Below are 25,652 nucleotides of genomic sequence, written 5' to 3'. Positions count from 1 at the left end.
CATAACTATTATTATTAAAATTACCCTAACATTTGACCACTGAGCAGCTGATTCCAGGCCAATCAATTGTAATTGTATTAATAATAATATTTAATAATATCTCAAGACAAATCCAACAAGCCAGCTACGTTACAGTCTAGACAAAAAGTGAAGCCCAGGCAACTCAACACAACAGTAACGTAAAGCACATCCTAGACGGCAACATCGAACAATAACCGACCTCACAATCAGCCAACGTATTGTTATTCGAGGCCGAGGGGGTCGCACTTGACGTTGCTTCACAACATGTAACCTCAAATTAGCCGTCTTGTATCCTGCAATCAGTCGTCATGTATTAACATCACTTGTTGTTAGTTTACCTCGTGCCTCGACACAATTTTCCTTTCAGTAAAGCAAATAAAAATAATCCATGACTAATCCAGTCGGAGGAAGGAGATTTGTACTTCAGTTCAAGTCAAGCTCTTAATTTTGCAAAGAATTTCCATAGTTGTCTTACGCTCATGAATAATTGTATTAGTAGAAAAATAAAAGGGCATGCAAGGACAACATAAGCCTCTTTCACCAATTACAGCAAGTTTAAAACTGGACCCAGGTAACATAGCTGCCGCTTGATTCCATCTCGCAATGGCATGTCATTGGAACATCACATCTACAGTTTATTAATATCTATGATTGTTACTGTTGAATTCTTCCAGAAGGAAAATATTTTCTGCTGAGTGGTTTGACATGGTTGCTATGTTTTGTCGTTTGAAAAAAGCCTTACACAGAATTAAATGCAAATTAGTCCTCTTTAAGATAATCAAGAAGGAGACAGCTTTGTACAAAGGATCAATGGAGACAACAATCTGAGATCTGACTAGTTAAATCTATGCCAAAGGTCAAAGTGAAACCAGGCTCCCCCAAATGTTGTTACTCTGGTTAACGCAACTTGCAATCTTTAAGTTATAGCGGGCTCCGTGTTGAAGTTAGAGTGAAGATACTGGTATCATATGAAACTAGAAAACCTAATAAATCCATGGTACCAACCATGTCATACTAGCTTGTCGCGAAGGAGGCTAAATTACGCTCTAAACCTACACTAAATTCTAGTGATCATGGTCATTTTCAAAGGGGTCCCTTGACCTCTGACCTCAAGATATGTGAATGAAAATGGGTTCTATGGTGTTACAACCCAGAGGTGGTGTAGGGGTAAAGGAAGTAACAGACAGCCGGTGTTATCAGGCAATCACTTGTTTTTTATTGCAGTGACTGAAATTAAAGCAAAATAAAGGGTAAAATGTTTGGATTATAAGAACAAAAAACAAGGGTTTCGGGTGGCGTGAAAAGGAGGAAACAAAAGCACACACCCTGAATAATCCCTAACAAACAGACAACTGACAAATGCTCTACTCAAAAGAAAAAATAAACCACAAACGAGTACCTCAGACTAGTTAACATCCAACAATCTAAAGTCCACTGACTTCAGTTAGACCTGTACACAATATACTAGTTAACAGTACATTTGAGAGGCACGGGGGGGGGACAGATCATGGTCATCACTGCCCGCCATGGCTTAGTCACATCTGGCCCCTTAAATCTTGACACGCGGCACAGCAGACTGGTGATTGGATGAGCAGCAGTGACATATTGGAGGCAGGACCACAAATGGTAGGAAACTGAGGGCATCTACCTGAGGGCGGTCCGGAGGTATCGCCCTGAAGGGGATCCCTCAGAGGTGAAGTCATCTCGGATTGGAGGGACAGCAGAGTGAACCAAAAGAAAAGAGCAAAAGAGAGAACACAGCACAACAATATACAACAATAACAATAACGAGCGGTCACTCTGAGACCGTAACAATGGGTACCCACGAGTCTCCCCTTTACAGACATGCCCACTTTATGATAATCACATGCAGTTTGGGGGCAAGTCATAGTCAAGTCAGCACACTGACACACTGACAGCTGTTGTTGCCTGTTGGGCTGCAGTTTGCCATGTTATGATTTGAGCATATTGTTTTATGCTAAATGCAGTACCTGTGAGGGTTTCTGGATCAATATCTGTAATCACAGCCCTTGTTTTAAACGACGAGCTGCACATTAAAACCTATTACTTGACTCTGTTGTATTATGTGACAGTTGTATTGTGTTGTGGGTTAAAAGGTCAAAGGCGTATGCATACATAACATAGTACTGATGGATTATTATGACTTAGATCTGGATGCACTTAGGCACTTTGTGTGTATTTTTATTACGTTTCTGTTTATGTATTTGTGCATACTGTATGTGTAAATGGCATGTTCCTGATAGGCAGCCATCTGACCTGCACTGTGCAGATATTACAGGGCAATCTGACAAGACGTGGGGATCGCTCAGACAGTAATATCCTGATGGGTTATCGAGGTGTAAAAATAACAGTCGGGAACGCGGAGTCTTGCTGTAATTGAACCCCCCCATACACATCGCTTCGCCTTTTGCAGTAATGAGCAGAAACACACACACACACATATGCACAAATCTGTATCAGCAAAGGAGTCGTGGAGACCCCATGACACCAATCTCTGCAGCACACAGACACAGAGAAACAGAAGAGAACAAAAAGATGAGCGGAGAAAGAAAAGAGTGATAACTAACTAGTTGGGTCGGCTGTGGTTATGTAACCTACTGGGGGAGAGAGAGAATATTGATCAGCTGCTTTCCTGCTGTTTTCTTTCTCATTAGCAGATGACACAGAAGACTGTCTGTGGTCAAGCTGCACATAAAGATCCTTCACAGCTAAGCAACACGCTCTGGGTCATGTAGGCCGTGTACCAGGGAGTGTTTACACTTTATTTATGTTCTGTAAAAATGTAAAAATAGCTCTAAATGCTTTGCATTCAGAAAATCTTCATTACTGCCTGTAGTTTGTATTACATGGCTATATGTTTTTTTTTTTCTTTAAAGGAGCTCAGAAATTGCTTGTTAACAGCGACACCTGTGGCCGTTAAGTCAACGAAAGTCAGCGTCGAGCTCACTCTAAATAGACATGAACGAGCATCGCTCTAAACAGTGAGGCGACACACGTCAGCTAAAACCACAATATCACTCTATATTTCAGCTGCTTGGCAGTAATGTTAGCTGACCAGACGAAGGTCTCTCCATGAATCAATGCTGATCCTAGTGTTGGCTTTTCCTGCTTCAGCCTCCCGACCGCGGCCGGAGGGAACAGGGGAGACACCGGAGTTTTGGTCGGAGACGATAACGTTTCTCGCTCCGGAGCCCCATCACTTCACAAGACACGGGAAACCTCTGTTGGTCTGGAGGAGCTGCAGCAGTTATTTCTGCACAAACGTCCACTGTACATTCACTAGATATTCTCAGAGCTAAACTAACTCTTCTGCAGTGTGGAGTCTGCATGCATGCACGTGAGGTGGAGCAAGAGAGTGAGTGAGAACGAGCGCGGTGTGTGAGTGAAGGCAGGCAGGCAGAGGAGCAGAGGAGCAGAGTACAGCAGAGACTCCAGCCCTGGAGACCAAAGCTACGGTCTCCCCTGTGTCTTCTGGCCGCGGTCGGAAGGCTGAAGCAGGAAGAGTTAACACTGTTTTGCAAGACGGGCGTCACTAGATAGAACTTTGTGGTTTTTGGTGCTTCTGTGTGGTTTGTGTTGGAGTCTTGTCTGAACAGCGTAGCCACATGGGACACCGACCCACAATGATTTATACGTGTTAGGATTTACAAACAGTACCTTTAAGAAAAGCATCAAAGATGGTGTTGACGCACGTACTGTATGCATTGATGGATTTGTAGTATTGATTGTATATCTTTTGGTAAATCTCTCTCTCTCTCTCTCTCTCTCTCTCTCTCTCTCTTTCTTCTCCCAGAGTCGGTTCCTCAGCACCATGAACAAGATGAAGAACTTTAAGAGGCGTTTCTCTCTTTCTGTTCCTCGCACTGAGACCATTGAGGAGAACGAGTTCACTGAGCAGATAAACCAGCTCAACATACGGCACACTCAGGGTAAGAAACCCCCCATTTCCTTCACTGTAGTGTCATTCAGTCATGGGGAACGTGGTCATGACCTCAAAGATAGACGCCATCATTTAGTTTGGGAATATTGATATTGGACGATTCCACAAAACTCAATACAACACACGTGCGTACTTCCTCTAATTTCTCCAAGGTGGTCTCTAGCTCTCCCGTCAGCTCCGTTCTCTTTATCCATCCATGGTCAGCTCCATCGGGCCGTTTGAATGCATTTAACATAAATGTCAGTATATGGGTGCTCTACAGTCGTAGCGTCGGCCCATTTGACCACGGAGATTAGAGTGACGGCCGGCTTTAAACACTGATATGAACACTGATATGTTACCGTTATGCCAGTCAAATCTCTCTACTTTTACCCTTTACAGGTACGCTTGTTGCCGCACAAAGATGTTTTCCGCTCCTGAGGGATTTCAGTTTTTGACCGGGTGTTCCACAGGGGCTAACAAACCCATTTTATAACCAATAAACCGTTGGTTAATTAAGCATGTTCAAAGTCCTGAACCCTGAGCTCCTCTACTTCCTTGTGTCTTTGGGTCCCCGTGCGATATGAGCAGCTCACACGTCTAATAATAGAGCACGAACTGCAATCTCATTCAGGTTTTTTTTTATACCAAATACAAAAGCCTTCCTTCCTCCCGTGTCTGTAGCGGACCCTCACAGATTAACTGGGGTTTTTTCCGGCTATACGACTGGTACCACCAGCGAAGCTTAGCCACAGAGGATCAGCAGGCTTCAAAGGGAAATGAGGGTTATGGTGGGATAAGTAGGGGTAGATGATGCAAAGGAAACTGAATGCATTCAGAATGAGGTTTCTCGAGTGTCTCTGCTGCTTTATGATGTAGAGTTCGACTGTGAGGACACTACAAAGAGATGGAATAGCAATGAATTGCGTGAATACATATGTACCTTTAGATCGCACTTTGATCCCACACGATATCTCATCAGTGTGCATTTGCTTTAAGGTGGGAAATAATGCTTAAATTTGATGCTTCATATTTATATATTAAATGCAAAACCGGTAGAGAAGTGGATCCTGTGGGATGCAAGGTTACTACTGGAATTGCTCAAGTCAAGTGCACGAGCATTTTAATGTAAGCTGTAATCAAGTGGTTTCATCAGACCTGCTTGTATATTACCACTGGAGTCAACTAAATCAGGCAACACAGGCTGTATTCAAAACCGCCTACTGCATACAGTATACAGTATACTGTACTGTATACTGTGTTCCTCAGTAGTATGCAGTATGGAACTGTTAAAGCGATTTATTTGCAGTATGCTAGACCCGACTTTAGCATTTAAACCAGCTCTTAAAGCACTGGACAAAAAAAGTAACTCGTACCACTATAACAATATTATCAACAAAGTACAACCTTTTTTTATGACCAATTTTGATTTACTTTATAAAATACTGCAGGTTGAGCTCCACCACCCCTTAAACTATTTATTCCAACAGCTCATGGTGAAGCAAGAAAAACAGGATCATTAATGAGGTGAGATATATATAAATATAAAACATTTCTGAACCAAATGTACTGTTTTCTTAGTTACAGCAGCTAAACAGTGGACTGATCTCCCTCCAGATATTAGAGTAATGTTAAAAAGGGTCATGTTCAGTCATGTTGCGTCAGCAGGTATCTCTCTGCCCCGTCAGAGGCAGCTCTTTCATCGCCTCTTCCTGCTGCTCTGTAGCCGGTCTGTGAGCGTCGCCGGCCGGCTCTCCAGCGAGCTACACCCGCGGGCGATTGTGGAGCTTCTCAACTCCAAAAAGGCAGATAAACAGGTTCCTGTTCATTTTATAACGGACATTTGTGTTGTGATTTTTAAACAAACAGGAAATAAAAGCCTCTTGTCTCCAGAGGTCTCCAGAGAGCTCCAGCCAGCTCATAGCGGTCTGTAGGGTTGCGACCCCCGGCAGGCGCTAGCTAGGCGGTTTGTGGAGCTTCTAAACTCCAAATGTTCGATTTGCAATCTAATATTGTAAAACTGTCAATATTCAAAATCTACGCAGTTGATTTCTCGCCTCAAAATTGTTCAGAAGTGAATTTAGTGATGAAATAGCTACGAAAAATGTAAAAAACGAGCCATTTATGGCAGCTGTTGTTGTTGTAACCGTAGCCTGAGGTAGATTGGTCCGATGCAGACTGGAGATGTTTTCCAAATCAGTATGACATCCGGGTATTTTTTGCATACTATTTTTGCTTTTGTTTGCATACTACATACTATATTTTTGCCAAATCAGTAGGTACTACTAGTATAGTACGCGGTTTTGAGCCGTAGCCGTAGAGTTCAGTAAAGTGAGGCTGTTATTCGGCTGCCTGGCAGAGAGAAGCAGCTGGATATGTAGTTTAACCCCCCAGAGGACATCTGTCTGCATCACCGTCTGCTCCTGAAGGTCAGGGAAGAGGTAACCAGACAGACAGAGAGAGAGGACAAAGAAATGGAGATCAACACCTGAGTGAAGAAGAAGAAAGAGAGATTGAGCTCCTCTCGTAGCTTCTTCTGTTCATCTCTTTTCTACCTTACTCTCCTCTCTCCCATGTGAGGGTATTATATCACGCTCCCACAGCGTTATGTAACGTTATGCACAGCATATACTGCTGTTTAGACGTCATCTGACATTTTTGATATAATCCTCACATGCACGTAATGCGGTGTATGCTATAGGCATTATTTGACATTTTGGGGAAAATGCTAATTAGCTTGATTCATTTATTTATTTATTTATCAGGGACAGTGCACATTAATCAACATGTCAGTTTCTACCTCAGTGTAAATGTGCCAGAGTTAGCGAGAGCATTGGTTCCCAACCTGTGGGTCCTGACCCCCTCTAGGGGTCGCCAAAGCTTCTCTAGGGGGTCGTGATTTTAAGGGGTGTCAGAAAAGCTTCTATAAAAATAGCCTATATCTCAGCATTTCATTCCTTTATGTGAAGAAAATGAAATGAAATTCTTATTTTGAAAGTTTGGATTATTATTTAAGATATAAACAGGATAAGGGCACGGTGAAGACCTGAACACAAGCTGTATTCACAGAGCCTTCCCTCTCCGCTGAACAGCCTCGTCCTGCATTAGAAAAGTATTCAAATAAAACAACCAAAGAGCTGACAGAACAATGGCCAAGCATCAAGGAGAAGAAAGTCACGGGCAGACACACAGCCGACAACCTGCTAAACTAAACTAAATGTGCAGTGGAGACTTTTACTGGGAAAGTGGCACTACACGCAGCATCGTTGCTCCTGCAGCCGGTACGAGGAACAAATCTTGTCGGTTAACGGTTAATAATCAGTTAACGAGGGTCGGTTATCGGTTAAGAACATTTTTCAAAATGGGCATCCCTAACAACTATGCGTACACATCTTATTAAATATACAGCTCATGCTCCAGTGAGTTTAACTTCTTCAGTCTTATCAGATTATTGGATTCTCTCGTATCATTTCTCACATTTAAAAACAAGAGCAGCTGGATCAAACTGACAAAGAAAGTCAATCAGTCTCAGATCACTGAGCACGATGAACTAATTAGCATCCCCTAAGGCTGCACATACACACAAATACATACCTCAGATACAGCAACACACAAACACAAAAACACACATGCAAATTCATCAGCGCTGGTCAGACGTGATTTTTTCATTCACAAACAAAGGTATACTCTCGGAGCTTTAATAGTATATGTGTGAGGATATGTGTGCGACTGTGTTTGAGTCGATGCCATTAGGGGTAGCCAGGACTTACTGCCTGACTAACCACTAATATTTCACATTAGGCAAAATCCCCTTGTTCACTTTCCATATATTAGTCCATTAAAAGCTGTTTGCTGAGCTCCCATACGAACGTGAGCGTAATCACATAAGCCGCCGTGACACATTCAGCGCTCTGATGAGCGCTGAATGTGCTGCAAGAAACAAATCCTGATTAAAAGGAATAACAAAATCAGTTATTCAAGTCGGTTGATTTAAATCGGCTCTGTGTGACAATGAGTTGGTCGAGTCTTCAAATGATCAAACCCTCTGGCACACGCAGTTTCACAAAGTCACACAGCCTTTTATTACCAAACAGGTGAGATTCTCTTATCTCGGTTATGTTGACTGGCTGTTGTCCAAAACACACTGCCCTTTTTCTTTTACAGGAAAAGCACCATTAGCCACCGTTCCCATCAATTTACCTCAAATAAACAAGAGTTAAACCTGCATTAATGATTTTTTTTTTCCCCAGTGAGGGGAAATGTAAGAAGATATAAACACAAAATTGACATACAGCCTGGTCTCATTCCCAGGGCGTCTAATATCAGTGTTTTGTCACACAGCCCTCTGCATCTGATACAGACGCTTAACCAGAGGTTTACCTCCGGGTCTGAAAAGTGAAGCCATCGCTGAAGTGCCTTAAACTTGCATTCTCTCTACCAGCCAGCAGGGGGCGACTCCTCTGGTTGCTAAAATAAGTCAGATTGTATAGAAGTCTATGAGAAAATGAGCCTACTTCTCTCTTGATTTATGACCTCAGTAAACATTGTAAACATGAGTTTATGGTCTTAATCTCTAGTTTCAAGTCTTCTTCAATACAGCATGATGTTCATTTAGTAAATGATGGTCCCATTTAGAGTCAGATAGACCATAAAGCAGGGGACGCTTTAGGGCGGGGCTACCTTGTGATTGACAGGTCGCTACCACGGCGCTGTCCGGTCTGGGAGTTGTCCGTGTTTTCGTCTTAAAACTCTAACTAGGGATGTTGATAATTAATTGTTTAACCGTTAACCAACATTAAGCATTTTAACCGATTAACGCCATCAGTTAAGGGGAAAAGCTGGTCCACCTTTAGAGAGTCTGAGCCGGAGTTACAGATACCGGAATTTGGCTCCCGTCTATAGCTCGCTTGAGCGGAGGAGTTGTAGCTTCGTAGCATTTATTCACCAATTCACTGTTAGTATTGTTTTTGTGAACCTCTTAGCATGCTGATGTTAGCATTTAGCAAAAAGATAATGGTAAATTAAGCTGAATTTTAATTCTGCATTATTTGTGAATGCTATTCCTCAACACATTTCCACGGTTATTTTCTTCCTCTCTGCCGCTCACTGTAAACCACAGTTTCAAAACGCTACACAAACATCATGTGGCGTACCATAGTGGATTGTGTTTTTCCTAAGATGTCTACCAGGCGTCCATCCGTATCTCCGCAATCAGGCACTGTGTGTGCGTGTGTGTGTGTGTGTGTGTGTGTTCATGTTACTGACTCTAATTAGCATCAGGAGATCAAAGGAGCGCTGTAGCTGTGATATTCAAATGACTCGCAAACAGGTTGTCATTTCATCCCCCCAGCCCATTTAGACTGTCATTCAATCTGACTAGAAAGCGGCCTGTTAGAAGCCTCTCTGTACAAACGGCTTGTTAAACTCATCCAGGGAGCCACCTTGGCCTCTATCTGTCTGCCTTCTTTAGCTTTTTATTGTCCCTGATACACCAGCAGCTTGTTATATGAGATGTGTGTGTTTAATTGATGCGACACTGTTGAATTTCCTATAGTATGAGAGAGGCCATAGGTCATGCCGTTAGTATGAATGCTTGTGAGTATACATATAAATGTATCTTGTGTTGAGGGGAAGGATTTAAGGAGATATATGAGACTTCCTCCTTAAAGGGGACATATCATGCTTATTCTCAGGTTCATACTTGTATTTTGTGTTTCTACTAGAACATGTTTATACGCTGTAATGTTCAAAAAACACATTATTTTCCTCATACTGTCTGTCTGAATATACCTGTATTCACTCTCTGTCTGAAATGCTCCGTTGTAGCGCCTGTCTCTTTAAGACTCTCTCCTAAAAAGCCCAGTCTGTTGTGATTGGCTTGCAGGAAAAATACGTTGCCCCTTTTGCAACAAGCCCCCAGCAAGAGCGCCGGTCGTTGATGCCAATTTTCATAGTGGCCAGACGGCGGTACTACAACTTCTGTGTCCATCGCGTGATGCCATTGGGCCCAAAAGACTTTTTCCCATAGACTTACGTTGGGAAAGAGGCATCTGTAACTCAGCGGATAATGTTTTTTGAGGTAAATGAAGTACCCAGTATGAACACTTGAATAGTCCTTATTTCAATTAAATTTTATCTCTTGGCAGTCGAGCCATTTTGGCATCATGCGCCACTGAGCAACTCTCATAGGAATGGACAGGAATCCACCTCCAACTCTGTATCCAGCTCTCTTTTTTCACAGTTTGTGGGTTGGTAGGAACTCCAGATGCCCAAATGTCTGAGAACAAGCACTGAAAAAGTGGGTTTTTCATGATATGTCCCCTTTAACAGAAGACCTGCTTCCCTTGTTAGCCATTATCCCCATGGAAACAAGGAGTTAAAGCGCTTTGTGCTTCACCCCAGTAGGGAACACAGACGTACACGCGCCTGGAAGCTGCCGATAAAATGGACACACACGTCCACTTCACGACCCACACTTACCATACCGGCGAGGCCCATTGAAACGGGAGATCAAACTGCAGCTGGAACCTCACAGCGGGTCACATTCAAAAGACACCGACCAGGCATCAAACACACATCACATACAGCGTTGTATGATGAGGATCAAAGTCCGTTCTTCCCACCACCGTGGCTGGATAGCCGTCACACTGCAGTGCTGGTGTGCTCACACACTATAATGTCTGACACGTTCGCTTCAGCCGCCTTAATCTCCTCTGTAGTCTTGATGAGCCTCGTCTCTGAGAACAAGAAGCCAAGAGTCCATTTCAACAGTCGACAATCTCAACCAGCATGTGATTTCAGCCTCCATGTGGTTTCATTGTAGACGTTTTGCATTTTAGAGAAGGGGCATGTCCGCTACGGCGTAGCAACAAAGGCTACCCTGTAACTGTAAATCTATCTTATGTTCAAGGTGATTTAGAAACAAGGACACCATTACACAGTTTGCCCACCAGAGTATGTCCCTCTCATATCACAATTCTTTGAAGGTTGATAAGAGCAGTGAATTAAAGCAGTAATATTACGGGCCATAAAACCGAAGCAATAAGATGAAAGAGTCTATCCTCTGTACAGCTGAAGGGCTGCAGAGTTTGGTGACAGTTCTCTGTGTTCGTCACTAAGTGTGATCCCTTTCACGCTGCACATAGTTAAACATTTTGGAAAAGATTGAAACCGAACTTATGCCCTAACGGTAAATATGAAGCTGGAGCCAGTAGCCAGTTAGTAGGGCTGTGCAATTAATCAAACTTCAATTACGATTTTGGCTTCCAACGATTATGAAAACAAGATAATCAACATTAAAAAAAACAGCGGATCTCACCGCTTAGTGCTTTTCTGTTATCTCTCCCACTGCGGGGAGAGACGGCGCTCCCTGCTCCCAGCGTGACTGTCAACCGGGCGAACTCAGTGCGGCGATGTTGGCAACTCACCTGACCCGTCTTGAAACACTGACCCCGTCTCATTTACCATTCTTTGTAGGTCTGTCTTTTTATACCCCGCGACAACGTGGTCGAGGGTGTATAGCATTCCACGTGTCCGTCCTTCCGTCCATTCGCATGTCACACTTTCGTTTCCAGAGTGGAACTCGGAAACTACTTAACTTAGGAACTTAAAATTTGGTATGATGGTTGACATTGTGGTCAAGTTGTGCCTTTTCAGGTTTAGAAGTCAAGGGTGCCCAAATGTTTTTTTAATTTTGGCCAAAAACTGTGATTTTTTTCGACTTCAGTTTCGTTTCCGTAGTAGAACTATTTCATTCCATTAGTTCCAAAAGGGAAAAACCTTTAGTAGGGGTCAAGCAGTGAGTGGGGGTACGTGAGCCATGCTCACTTTTGCCTTGTTTTGTCATCGCCATTCATATCTATACAGCCAATGGTTCTAAATGCATGATTGAAAGCTGTTGTGAAAGCTTGTGGTGGCCTAACACACCAAAACATTGTTTGTTCATGTGTCTCCCATCTGTACATCTACAAATATTGAGTGATTATGTTTCTCCTCTCAGACCTGACTCCAGACCGGCTGTGTCCTCCATCACATGATGCCAGTCCTTCAAGCCCTGAACCAACAACACCGGGAGCTCAGTCTCCGTCACACCTCCACTTCCACGGCAAGGCCCAGCACAGACGTTTCTCCATGGAGGTCAGTAGCAGAGGCTCACAGAGACGCTATACACAAGTTAATATGTGACATATGAGGGGTTAACAGGCGATTTTGGTTTCCGGTCATGCTGTAGTCACATGCTGCCAAGCGTTCCTGCCACAGTAATTTATGATTTATGTGTTGTCGATGAAGCACTGATAGGAAACTGTCATGGTTCATGTGCACTTTAGAATCGTTAGAAATCCGCCTGACATGGATATCAACAGTGGTAGCTCATTCTCCTGTTTAAAGTCTCCCTCCGGGAGTCATTTCTCCATTTCTACCTCTGCCAGCTCGATGAGATGAGTCACCTGGAAGCTTTTATCCCTCCCCAAAGCACCAGACTTTTTTTATTGGAAATGTGAGTTCACAGTTCCACCTTTTCAGAAAAAGTCCCTGTGGAGCGAGTGTGATTCACTCTGAGTCTGTCTCATACCACACACAACTGGTAGCAGACAGTATAGTGAAGCTGTGCCAGAGGGGGGAGTGAGTGCTCAGGAAGGACTCGGTGCTGTGAAGACACAAATAATGCTGCGACAGTAAGAGAGCTGGGAGCTAAGACAATCTGGATAGCTTCATTCAACAAGCATAGTATGTGCCTCTTTCTAATAAAAGGGTTTATAAGTTGTAACTAATGGCTGTATGGTTAATTAACACTTTATAGATCAGTAAGCCATTAATAAGAACAATTTTATGTTTGCCAGGATGTGAGAAATCTCTTTTAGCTGGAGTGTAACGTTGTCCTTTTAGCTAATTCATCAGGACGACCTTTCCAACGGACAGTTCAACCACTTATTTCCTGGAAAAGGAGCATTCAGACCAACATTGATTTATTAGCTCATTAACATTTACAAGCCCAGACTTGACTTATTACTGTAGTGGAAGAGCCCTTCATTAATTAATGACTTCTTAACATTTAAAGGCCTCTTCTCCGGACTGTGTGGCGTGATCAGACCGTGTATGTCGTACATGTCAGACATGTAACTCTCAGCAGAGCTCCACTCACCTTCAACCTAAGCAAAAGGTCCAATCAATCAAACGACGGAAAACACCTGTAGGGGCGTTTAATGCACGCCTGATGGCTAATGAAGGGAGAATGTCATGGTACTTTATCATTTTATAAAAAGCCATCACGTTTACAGTTTATAGGAAGTCATAAGTTGAGCAAACTACTCAGGGAATGTAATCAATTACTCTTTACTTGATACTCGTTTAAAGGTTCTCTATACGGGATTCAGAGTAGAGCTGCAACGATTAATCGATTAGTTCTTTTAAATTAATCACAAATACTTTGATCATTTATCCGAGTAATTTTTTTAAGAAAAAAAAGTCTGAATTCTCTGATTCCAGCTTCTTAAAGGGACCGTTTGTAACTTCTTACACATATAAATCAATCGAGAAAATAATGTAATCGACAGATCAATCGAAAATGAAAATAATCGTTAGTTGCAACCCTAATTCAGAGCATCAATGTAGCATCAAACAACTATTTGTTAGGTAAAGATACAGAGGAGTAACGTCTACCTGAGCAGAGAATGAAGTCTCTCTCCCTCTGTGTGTGTTGTAATCAGAGCTTCTCTATGCTTTGTTGACATCGCCGGGCCGACCACGTGTGCTTTTAGTGCATGTGAGCGTGTCCTACTGGCTAGCTCAAGACCGTCGCTCTGCGCTGCGCTCATACGGCAGTTAGAGCTGATAACGGCATCACGACCCACGGCGTCATCGCAGCCGTGGAGAGGCAGTAGATATGTTCTTAATTCCATATAGAGAACCTTTAAAGAGTAATATTGCGTTCCATCTACCTTGGAAAGTGGAAATTGGAGCAATATATATAACATATAATATATAATATTAACAACATATTAAGAAAAACACGTGGACATTATTTTTGACTACAGAAAGGGACAACTAAAGGTGATTTCAATTGGACTTTAACACAATTGTCCACACAGGCTAGGCAGCATGTTAGCGGAGCAGTAGTAACTTTAGTCTGTGTCTACACAGGATGCCTTCAGGCACAGTTTTTAGTGTAGGTCAATCGTGTTTTGACAATGCTCAGAACCCATGTCAAGTCCAGTCATTTTTATTTGTATAGCCCAATATCACAAATCACAAATTTTCCTCAGGGGGCTTTACAATCTGTACAGGATACGACACCCTCTGTCCTTTACAGTACGATCCTCTCATCGGATAAGGAAAACTCCCATCCAAAAAAACCTTAACAGAGAAAAAGTGGAAGAGAGAAACAGAGGAGGGATCTCTCTTCCAGGACGGACAGACGTGTGATAGATCAGGTCATGTGTACAGAGTAACAATATAATGAAAATACAACATAGACAATCCATATGACAAAATATAATTGGTACATATAATGTCAAACATATATGAAGAGATGGATCCAGGAGGATGTCAAGCAGCTTCAAGGCTTCACCAAGCTGATGGACTCAGTACAACACGTCCTCCTCTCCACCATAACACCTAGAGAGAGGACCAGATTTCTGTTTTTAGTTCACAGTTACACAAACACAGTATAGGCCTAGTTACACGTGTAAAACAAAAGAAAATAGACTTGTGAAGTGGAACACGAGCTGTTACTTTAGACAGCTGTATTCATTAAAATAGAAGCAAATCTGTTGCGTCAGACGTCTGTCAGATTGTACGACTGAGAAATGCAAAATGTGAGTCTGTATTTGTGCCCATATTGAGCAAATTCTCCCTTTTCTGCATTCAACGATTCAACTTCTCTCCTCTTTGTGTTGTACCTTTCATAAAGCCCAATTAGAATGTGGTACCATGTACAGAAATTAACATGGGTCAGCAAAGTTAATAACAAGCTTGAGATAGCTCGTGGCCAAATGTCATGAGGTCAGATTGTCAGTCACGCATGAATAACATTAGTGTCTGTACTAAAGATTTAAGGTCTTAAAAGGTGGCTAAACTCTTCACCCACAATCCTGCAGGACGTCAGTAAGCGCATGTCTCTGCCCATGGACATCCGCCTGCCTCCAGAGTTCCTCAAGAAACTGCAGCTGGAGAGTGAAAACGCACCGCTCTGCAAACCTCTCAGTCGCATGTCTCGACGTGCTTCACTGGTTAGTGCTTAATATCACTACATACTATATATATATATATATATTACTGCTTTATTGGAGCTGGTTTTAGTCTCCTCCTAGTGTGTGTGATGATTGTATTTCCTGTCTGTTGTGTTTTATTTCTATTTAAACTATTAGTGGTGTGCTGTCTTGGCTCAGGTCTCCCTCAGAAAAGATATTAAGATATCTCAAGAGATTTCCTGGTTAAATAAAGGTTTTAAAAAAATAAATCTATAATATATTATTAGCCTGTTTGTATCTCATTTTAGCGACCATATTGGCTTCTTGTTTATTTTACAGTCCATTTGATGGATGACTCTTGAACCAGTGAATTTCCTGGCTCATATTATAGAGCATATTTCCTCTCCGCAAATGACTAGTCCTCTTATCTTTCCTTCCTGCTATAATTATTATTATTATTTGGTCCCTCTGTATTAATATGGTAATGAGTCCATTAGTTTCTGTGCTGTTGTTGTTTCCTGACAGGTTGACAGAGAAAAGAAGGATTTGTGCTTAATTGACTTTAGAAAACATGACTTTGCGTTGGCAAATATGATCTTTTGACTATTCTATGGTTTAATCTATTTTATTAATTTTATTAATACATTTTTATTTTATTAATATTTTTAAACATAAAACGAAAACTTTTATGTAGTGTTTTATAATTTTATGGTTTTATTGTTTATACTTATTTTATTTATCATTATAGTGTTTATGTTACTCTATATCAACATTTTATTGCTGATCATTATTATCTCTTTTATTCTATTTAATTTTATATAAATTTCATTATTTGAATACATTTATTTTATGTAGTTTCATAATTTTGATTTATTTATCTTTATTGTTATTTTTATTTACTTGTATTTTATTTATCTGTTATTATCTTAAATACCCATCTTTTATTGCTTTCTTATTCAATTAACTTTTATATTGGTTGTTTCGGTGTTCATTAGTCTCTAAATCCATTTTTAACATTCTATATTTTTGTCAATCGTCTGTCCAGCACTTTGAATTGCATTTGACTTGTTTGAAAGGTGCCATATAGATAAAGTTTGATTGATTGATTGATTGATTGATTGATTGATTGATTGATTAATCAGAGGAGAGAAGAATCATAACAGATTAATCTGCCTTTTTTCTTCATGTCTCTAGTCCGACATCGGCTTCGGGAAACTGGAGACATACGTGAAGCTTGGCAAGCTGGGTGAGGTACGTCTCTACCGATTATTACTCACACAGTCAACTTTTAACGCTTTTCAGACGGTTGATGGCAAATATATATTGTTTTATAAACAATTTCTTTAAGGTTTACAAATATTTGTAAACCTTAAAGGAATTGTTTATAAAACATCTATAAACATTACATAGATAGACATTTGTAACACTTTGTTAATGGTTAATAATTGTAAATTATTAACCATTAATTATTATAATTGTAAATTTGTAAACCCTCTATAAACATTATTTGGATGTCTATTATAAAGTTGCTACTGATGATTATAATACCTTGTTAAATGGTTAATAAATACTACTGTAACGCATCTATAAACATTATTTAGATAGATAGTTAATACTTTGTCAGTGGTTAATAATTGGTTTCTGGTCCATCTATGATGTTTTATAAATGATTTCTTAAAAATGTACACATCATTTTGTACTTATTAACAAATACTTAAAATAGTATATAAAATGTTATAATGTGCGCAACATTAAACTGTTAATAAATAGTTTACTAATGTAATCAGAATGTAATTGTTATTAAACATAACTATTAACTAAAGTTTAATTAACTATCAATTTACCATTTATGAATGATGGTTATTATAAAGTTTTACCAGCATCTCTCTGGCATCTGTCTCTCTTTATATATAAACACACAAGACAGACTACAGTAAACCCACGTGTCCTTTTTCTTGCATTAGCTGGGCTGTCGCAGCTTAACAAGAATAAAGAATCTGCATTCACACGGCGTGCTCGTACATGTTGTCCTCTGCAGGATCTGAATGCACGGTCGTGCTGCGGACGAAGAGGAGGGCTTTAAAGGTTGCACGACACAGCTGGTGCACCTTAATCCCCCCTCACCGTTTATCTGAGAACAGTTATTGCCTTGAGGAGTAAAGGAATGATTAGTGACACAAGGCCTGTGCCTTCGGTCGCAGTCACAAGGCTCAGCAGCAGATAACAGCGGTGGCGAGGGGTCGAAAAGAGCTGCTTTTGTAGTCAATTAGCACAAGTGGTTCACGAAGGCACGGTTTGGTTTATACGCAGTGGAAAACATAACTTAAAATAATTAAATGTGTTAACTTTTGGTTTCACATGAGACACAAACAGCGATCTCCGGGGTGAAAGTCCTGTTTTCACACGGGGGCCGTTATACAAGTACCTCATTTACTGCTGCTTCTTTTCTCAATATCTGAAAAGTTCTGCTCTCTTTTTAGTTTGCAGTAGTTGTTATACAGTTAGTAGAACACCGGGCTCTATAACTGCAAGGTTGGCGGTTAGATCCCCGGCTCCTCCTGTCTGCATGTCGAAGTGTCCTTGAGCAAGATACTGAACCCTTCACAGCAACTCATTGCTCCTAAATGCTTACGATGGGTTAAATGCAGAGGTCATATATACCTGTATGTATTAGGGATGGGGGAAAAATCAATTCACATACTGTATGTATTGCGATTTCTTTTTTTTTTTAACAATTTAGAAATTTATTTTTTAATGCCAGAATCAAAATATTTGCTTCATTTGAGTCTATACGGTGGTAGAAGGAAGTTACTGCTGTTATTGTTGCAGTCTGAGTAACGTGACGTCATATCTGTTCCGTGTACATCACCAAAACAAACCGAAACGAGAAAGTAGAACGACGGAGGTTCAGCGTGGATACGACCTGAACCCTCACATGTTAAATCCAGCGTGGTAAACACTACACATCCAGTAAAGGATGGAAACACTTTGGGTTTCACACATTGACAGGAAAAGCAGAGCTAGACATCACGGCTAAAGCTGCATGCTAACTCTGTCATGGACAGGAAACGTTATCGTATCGCGGTAACGTTGCGGTCGAGCCGGCCGTCGCTCTCATCTCCCTGGTCAAATGGGCCGACGCTACGACTGTAGAGCACCCAGATACTGACATTTATGTTAAATGCATGGATGGATAAAGAGAACGGAGCTGACGGGAGAGCTAGAGACCACCTTGGAGAAGTTAGAGGAAGTAGACACGTGGGTCTACATCCGTTTTTCAAAATAAGGTGTTAACAAAGGGAACTGTATCTACAAAATACAATATGGAAATAAGATTGATTGGATTATATTCACCAGAAGTATAAAACATTACATGTCCCTTATAAATTAAAAAGAAAATACCACTAATCTGTGAAGGAAATGTCTTTATTCTTTGAGTTTTGGGTTGCTATGTAATAAATAATACCTGACAAAGACTGATATATTTGATTTACAGCATAAATGTAGTCAGAGATGTCCTGAAGTTAAACATTTTTACTGTAATAATTTAGATATTTTCCAAAGTAAAAGTCCCTAGAAGTGTATGATTCAACTGTTTCCCATATTCTAGTGTTTAAAAAGTTAACAAAAATCACAATAAATCGTAATAGCGGATCGCAATACTTACTCACATCGAATCGGCCCCCAAGTATTGTGATAGTATCAAATTGGGAGATGGTCCCAGTCCTAGTATGTATATGATGAATATCATAAAGTTATCAGTAATAAAGTAATAAAAGTTTTTAAAGAACACCAACAGTCAACTGCACAATGATATAAGACTTATCGGCAGTTCAAAGCAAGGATATATGAAGGATGATCATGAACTGTGATAATCAGAAATAATCAGATCCCAGAGAAATAAATATGCATTAAATGACTTAAATCAAAGCCTGTTTGAGAAGCTAGCATTAACCTCATTCAGTCAGTCGGAATTAATTATCAGTAGTGATTTATATTTATGTGCTACGGATGATGAAAGTAAACAGATTCCAGTCAAATTAACTTCATTATTCTATGTGCTATTAATAGAAAAAACGACATAGCTGCTGGTATTTGAATAACAATTTGAATGTCACCTACAGTATGTGTTTGTGTGTGTTCATAGGGGACGTATGCCACAGTGTTCAAAGGGAGAAGCAAACTAACAGAGAACCTGGTGGCGTTAAAGGAGATTCGACTGGAGCACGAGGAGGGAGCGCCCTGCACTGCTATCAGAGAGGGTACACACACACACACACACACACCAACAAACAACACACACATTGATTTTCCAATCCAGGGGTGCTGCCTTCAGGTGGATAATAATTCTATTTAAGGTCAAGCCTTACCAGAAGGAAGTGACTGGAGCACATATTAATCTGCCACTTCCACTTAAATAAAGCTCCTTCATTGCTGCGGTGGCTCAGGAGGAAGCCGGTTGACAGTAATCCTTCATCTAGCGTCAGTAATCGCCGATGTAATCATGTATCATCCTGTACATAGTGAAGGATTTGATCTTTTAGAAATTAGGTAATCTGAGTGTATAAATCTCCTCTTATTCTCACCCTTATTACCTTAATAATAATAATAATAACAATAATAATAAAGTATACTCAAAGAACAGAAGTATGCACATTTTTTTTTTGAGTGTGCTGTTGATGGACGCTTGTCCCACAATGCAATGCACAAATTAAATGGAAGAACTACTCAGCTGGAAGAATTTAAAAGCAATTTAAGTCTCTGCAGCAGCACAGTATTTTAATATAAAATGGTGTTTTGACACATTTCACCTTTAATAAATATTGCAATTTTAACAAATACTGGGATTTGAAAATTGCAGTAGGCCATATTGTGATTTTGATAGAATTTTGATTAATTGTGCAGCTCTAGTGATTTCTCTTGGACACAGCATCTGAGTTTAGACTGAACCACAGAAGCATTTTAAACTGCAGCGTCTGAGGAGACAGCTATGAGGTTAAAGAGACCAGGTACAGTCAGAGGTTGTTAGTAGATTATGTTGTAATAGTTTCTACTGTTGCTGTTGTTGTGCTGGAGTCACATTTTAGCCGCCTGCAGAAAACAGCAACAACTCATCTGTCCTTCTTCTTCTGTCCACCCAGTGTCTCTACTGAAGAACCTGAAACACGCCAACATCGTCACGCTGCACGACATCATCCACACCGACCGCTGCCTCACTCTGGTGTTTGAGTATCTTGTGAGTACACTGGAGGGTGTTCAAGAGGTGTTGACCTCCATCACACAAGTGGACTGTGTGTAGACTTGAGTGTGAACGCTGTGGCTGTTGTGTCTTCCAGGACAGTGACCTTAAACAGTACTTGGACAACTGCGGGAATCTCATGAGCATGCATAACGTCAAGGTGAGCCCCGCGCATGATTCAACCACTACAGACTCCATACCAGAGAGAGAGACTTGTATTGGTTTACACCTGTGCAAACACATCAAATTAACCCCTCACATCCTCATATCTAAACGACAGAAAAGGTCGTTTACCAGTGACCCCAAGAACGGTTTAGGAAAAGATCATTCTTTGGGTTAAAATAAGTACGTAGTTACGTACTGATGTAGTTACGTTAGTTACTAACATAGTTATGTACATAACTTAAAATAACTCAATGTGTTGACTTTTGCTTTCACACGGGACACGAGCAGCGGTCTCCTGGGTGAAAGTCCATCCACACCAACCTCCTCCCTACATGAACTTTGTCGCTCTTTATACTACGTCACCTAACTTCCTCCTTTGTTGCCATCATAATTACTGCGGCCACTAGAGGTCGCTGTCCAACAGCAAACGCAATATGGATCAGCCCTCGGCCACACTGGGAACGTCAGCAGCGCATGGCGGCGGCGGCGTTATCTGTCGTTTTTTATTTCGGCGTCTGTGTTAAGAGGTTAGAGCAGCCACACTGCCCGCGTGAAACATGCGTTTCTTCTAGAGATTCGAGGTCAACGACAGACAGTGAAAGTGATCTGTTGACTGTATATTGACATATCAGCAGGATTACTACAGTTTCAATATCTATCTGTAGAAAATGTTATAGAGATGAAAAAAAGTAGAGACTTGTTTTTAAATCAACACTTCCTGCTCATTTCAAAATACATGAGGCTTTTATTCTGAAATATGTGCAGACAGTGCTGTGGAACATGCAGTGACTTGGAGATCTCCATGAATGAATAAAGTACGGGGTTTAAATCAACACTTCCTGCTTTCATTTAAAAAATAAAAAGCCCTCAAGCGTTTTTTTCCGTGGACAGAATTCCTTCACAAGGCTTTTATTCTGAAATAAGTGCCGGACAGTGTTGTAGAACATGTGGTGACTTGCAGAGCTCCATGAATTAATATAGTACGATCCTCATCATTTTCTTGTTTTCTCCTGCAGATCTTCATGTTCCAGCTGATGCGCGGTCTGTCCTACTGTCACAAGAGGAAAATCCTCCACAGAGACCTGAAGCCTCAGAACCTGCTCATCAACGACAAGGGCGAGCTCAAACTGGCCGACTTTGGTAGGAAACACAGCCGCATGTTCACATTCACATGCACGAACGTCAACAAATGCAAATGTGGTCGTAAAGACAGACACAGACTTTTGGGAATCAGATCGCACGTTTCCTGCCACGATTGCTTTTCAATTATATTTTGCAGCCACTCGGAGATCTTCTGTCCCAACTACTTTAGCACCCTTACTTGCTGTAACCTAGCAACTGTGCCCTCCTCTCTGAGTTTTCTCAATTTTGTGCCGGGTAGATAAACCCACCAGTGCTCCCTGACTATTCTTCAATAATTTTAACTAAACGCAGCATATGAGCTGATAGAGGGACTATTTTATTTTATTATATTATGATTAACACAATGTGTACATGTTCCGGCTAAGATTATACGAGGTGTTACCGAACACACCTCAGAAGAGGTACAGCTTTGACCCACTATGTGAGACTTAATGCATCATACTCTTTCATATTACACCTGTGGAGACACACAGTACTTTCCTCATTTCGAGGGAGATTTCGGTAGCAGTGAGTGAGAATGAATATTTGCTTGCTATCTTACAAAAGCCGTTCTTCTGTTTCTAAGGTCTCACATCCTTAAAGGTGCAATGTGTTATACCTGGCCTACTCATTTCAGTAGATATCTTTGCAACACGATACATAGACGTCTTTGACATAACGTCAAAGCTGTTCACATTCTGTTGAGAATGTTTTTTCGATGTTATAAACTAAATTTCTGACCATATGTTTTACACGTTGCACCTTTAAACCCTGACCGTGTTGTGTTGTTCAGGTCTGGCGAGGGCCAAGTCCGTCCCCACTAAGACCTACTCCAATGAGGTGGTAACTCTATGGTATCGACCCCCTGACGTGTTGCTGGGCTCCACAGAATACTCCACACCCATCGACATGTGGTGAGTAGTACAATATGGACGTTTCCAACATGTACTTGCCTTCCAACACACGGCGCTGATCCACTGTTATACATGGAAGAGCATCCTGGAGCAAACACCATGTTGTGTGATTGTGACCACAAGCATTATCTCAAAAGTGGGAACTGAGGCCTTGTGGATAGATGAATGGATGAATGGATCTTGGTTAGCATCAGGTGTCCAGTTGGCTAGATGGAGAGCATCTTTCTGAGAGGATTAAGATAAGATAAGATAAGATATACTTTTATTGTCCCCGTGGGGAAATTTTTCCTGGACTCTGTCCAACTGCAGTTACAAACACTAAATTAAAACAACATCAACAACAATACTAAATGATTCCACACAAGACAGGGAAACAGTTTCACAGAAACAGACGTTTCAACACATACACAGTCCACGTACATAATGGCACCTACTATCACACACACTATCACACACACCATGGCAGGTATTGCACCCAGGTAGTGCATTGCACCGTCAACCGTTTTGCCCATATTGCACAGATGCAACATATTGCACTGTCCCAATTTAACATATTGCACTGTCCCAATTTAACATATTGCACTGTCCCAATTAAATATATTGCACTGTCCCAATTTAACATATTGCACTGTCCCAATTAAATATATTGCACTGTCTAAACATATTGCACTGTCCTTATGATAGCTTTATGTCACGAGTTGTTGAGAAGTTTATTAGACATCGGCAAGAAGGAATGTTTGTAACGGTTCAATCTGCTCCGTGGGACTCTATATCTCCTGCCGGAAGGTAAAAGTCGGTACTCCTAATGTAAGATGTGAGTTGGGTCTGACACAATTTTCTGTGCCTGTCTGATGACAGACTGCTCATAAAGCATCTGGAGGGTAGGGTGGTTACCAAACATGAAGGCAGCAGGACAGCACAGTTAACAGAACAACCCAAACTGATGGTGAATACAAATGACAAATAGAGCAGTGCAACAGCAACTTGAGAAGAGCAGGTATGTGGGGCCTGTCAGATTATTACCTGTGTTAAAGTGTGTGGAAAATGTGAAAAATATGTAAAATTGTATAATGTTCTGTCCAAATTAGTTGTTGCCCCAGCAATTTGGCAGCACTGAGCGCACAGTCGAGCAGCACTCTGATGAGGAGTGAGGAAACAATCTCGCCATGTTGGATTTGACAAGGTTAACTTTAATGGAAGATAATTTCCTCGGTTGAAGAGTATAATTTTAGTCGCTAAGGGGGTCGCCTACTATCCTGTGACTTTGTATTTTGACATTTCAACACTCCTCCAGTTACTAATTTTATCAGCCGCTCAGTGACTGAAATCTCTGTTAGGACGTTGTTATTCAGGACTGTGAAAGCAACACATGGACTCCACCAAGCCGAGGGATCATTATCACTGTAATATCCTGAAAGAATTAGGGCTGTCAATCGATTAAAATAGTTAATCGTGATTAATCACACATTTTTTATCTGTTCAAAATGTACCTTAAAGGGAGATTTGTCTAGTATTTAATACTCTTATCAACATGGGAGTGGACAAATATGCTGCTTTATACAAATGTATGTATATATTTATTATTGGAAATCAATTAACAACACAAAACAATGACAGATATTGTCCAGAAACCCTCACAGGTACTGCATTTAGCATAAAACAATATGCTCAAATCATAACATGGCAAACTCAACAGCTGTCAGTGTGCTGACTTGACTAAGACTTGACCCCAAACTGCATGTGATTATCATAAAGTGGGCATGTCTGTAAAGGGGAGACTTGTGGGTACCCATAGAACCCATTTACATTCACACATCTTGAGGTCAGAGGTCAAGGGACCCCTTTGCAGTTTTTTATTTGCCACGATTTAGAGTTTGGAGCGTTATTTAGCCTCCTTCAAGACAAGCTAGTATGACATGGTTGGTACCAATGGATTCTTTAGATTTTCTAGTTTCATATGATGCCAGTACATTCACTCTAACTTTAAAACTGAGCCTGCTACAACCCTAAAAATTGCAAGTTGCATTAATGCATTAAAGAAATTAGTGGCGTTAAAACGGATTTGCGTTAATGCGTTATTGTCACGTTAACTTTGACAGCGCTAGTTTTTTTATGTAGTGTATTTATCGTCATACGGTTATTTATTGTCTACCTTCTCAGGGACAACAGATGCAAATTAGCTCGCAGCTAACTCTGGTTCAAATAGTTTTTAATTGTGCGCTGTTCCTGCAAAAATAAGCAATAATTTAAATGAATTACCAGTTTTTACTTGGACTGTCTCATTTTTCTGTGAACTGACTGTAGTCTCAACCGAGATCTGGATCTGAACAACGCTGCAAGCTGAACTCTTTCAGTGAACCCCCCAAACCACATAGAGCCCCAAACACCCCTGGTGTCAGCCCTGCTGCTGAGCTGTTTACTTGGTAAATCAGACGTCTCACAACTTGAGGATCGTCTAGGATTTCCATGAATCGTGCATATCTATTAAAATCTCGCAGGTTTATTAGCAGAGAGATGAGTCACCAGTCGAACAATGGAGCATAATTCATCTTTCTTATGTGTTTTTGCTCATTAGCAGTCTGCTACGGTGTGAAAACACGCGCAGCTCTGTAAACCACTGAGGATTAAATGCAGCTCTCCAGCAGAACGACAGCCTTTTTCTATGAGCTCACCTACTGTATCTGCGTACGCTCTCATCGGACCACAGGGCGCCTCTTCAACACGCCGTCCTGGCTGGAACAAAAGGCTGCACTGTGCCCACTCACGACACACACGTTTGCACTTATGATCAGCACTCTTTGAAGTGTGTGTGTGTGTGTGTTTGTTGAACGAGGCCTCACCGACAGTTCTAGCTCGGAGGACTCTTGTTGTTTGTATCTTCATCTCCTCCCTCCTCTTCCAGGGGCGTGGGCTGCATCCTGTACGAGATGGCGACAGGTCGTCCCATGTTTCCTGGTGCCACAGTAAAGGAAGAGCTGCACTTAGTTTTTAGGCTCATTGGTAAGATAGCAACATATTATGATCATATCCTGCAGGCCAGGCTGAAAGCAAGTAATATATGA

At 41.1% G+C, this 25,652-nt stretch overlaps 1 protein-coding gene across 3 annotated transcripts in view; it reads left to right on the top strand.

Moving 5' to 3' along the window:
• Positions 1-25,652, top strand: part of cdk18 (cyclin dependent kinase 18) — a 55,403-nt gene that overhangs the window by 22,227 nt on the left and 7,524 nt on the right. The window contains exons 2-11 of one of the 3 annotated variants that reach the window (XM_037775721.1): positions 3,850-3,971; positions 11,961-12,097; positions 15,058-15,189; positions 16,345-16,401; positions 19,298-19,412; positions 20,292-20,386; positions 20,487-20,549; positions 21,571-21,694; positions 22,470-22,590; positions 25,493-25,590. In XM_037775721.1, coding sequence (XP_037631649.1) covers positions 3,850-3,971; positions 11,961-12,097; positions 15,058-15,189; positions 16,345-16,401; positions 19,298-19,412; positions 20,292-20,386; positions 20,487-20,549; positions 21,571-21,694; positions 22,470-22,590; positions 25,493-25,590 — 1,064 coding nt within the window. Of the gene's footprint in view, positions 1-3,835; positions 3,972-11,960; positions 12,098-15,057; positions 15,190-16,344; positions 16,402-19,297; positions 19,413-20,291; positions 20,387-20,486; positions 20,550-21,570; positions 21,695-22,469; positions 22,591-25,492; positions 25,591-25,652 lie in introns of all 3 variants that reach the window. The other 2 variants (XM_037775729.1, XM_037775738.1) reach the window with 2 other exon arrangements.

This window comes from Sebastes umbrosus, chromosome 1, assembly GCF_015220745.1.
Source record: "Sebastes umbrosus isolate fSebUmb1 chromosome 1, fSebUmb1.pri, whole genome shotgun sequence".
NCBI classification, from domain to species: Eukaryota; Metazoa; Chordata; class Actinopteri; order Perciformes; family Sebastidae; genus Sebastes; species Sebastes umbrosus.
Note: the sequence above shows the minus strand (reverse complement) of the source record. Positions and strands in the feature narration are given on the sequence as shown.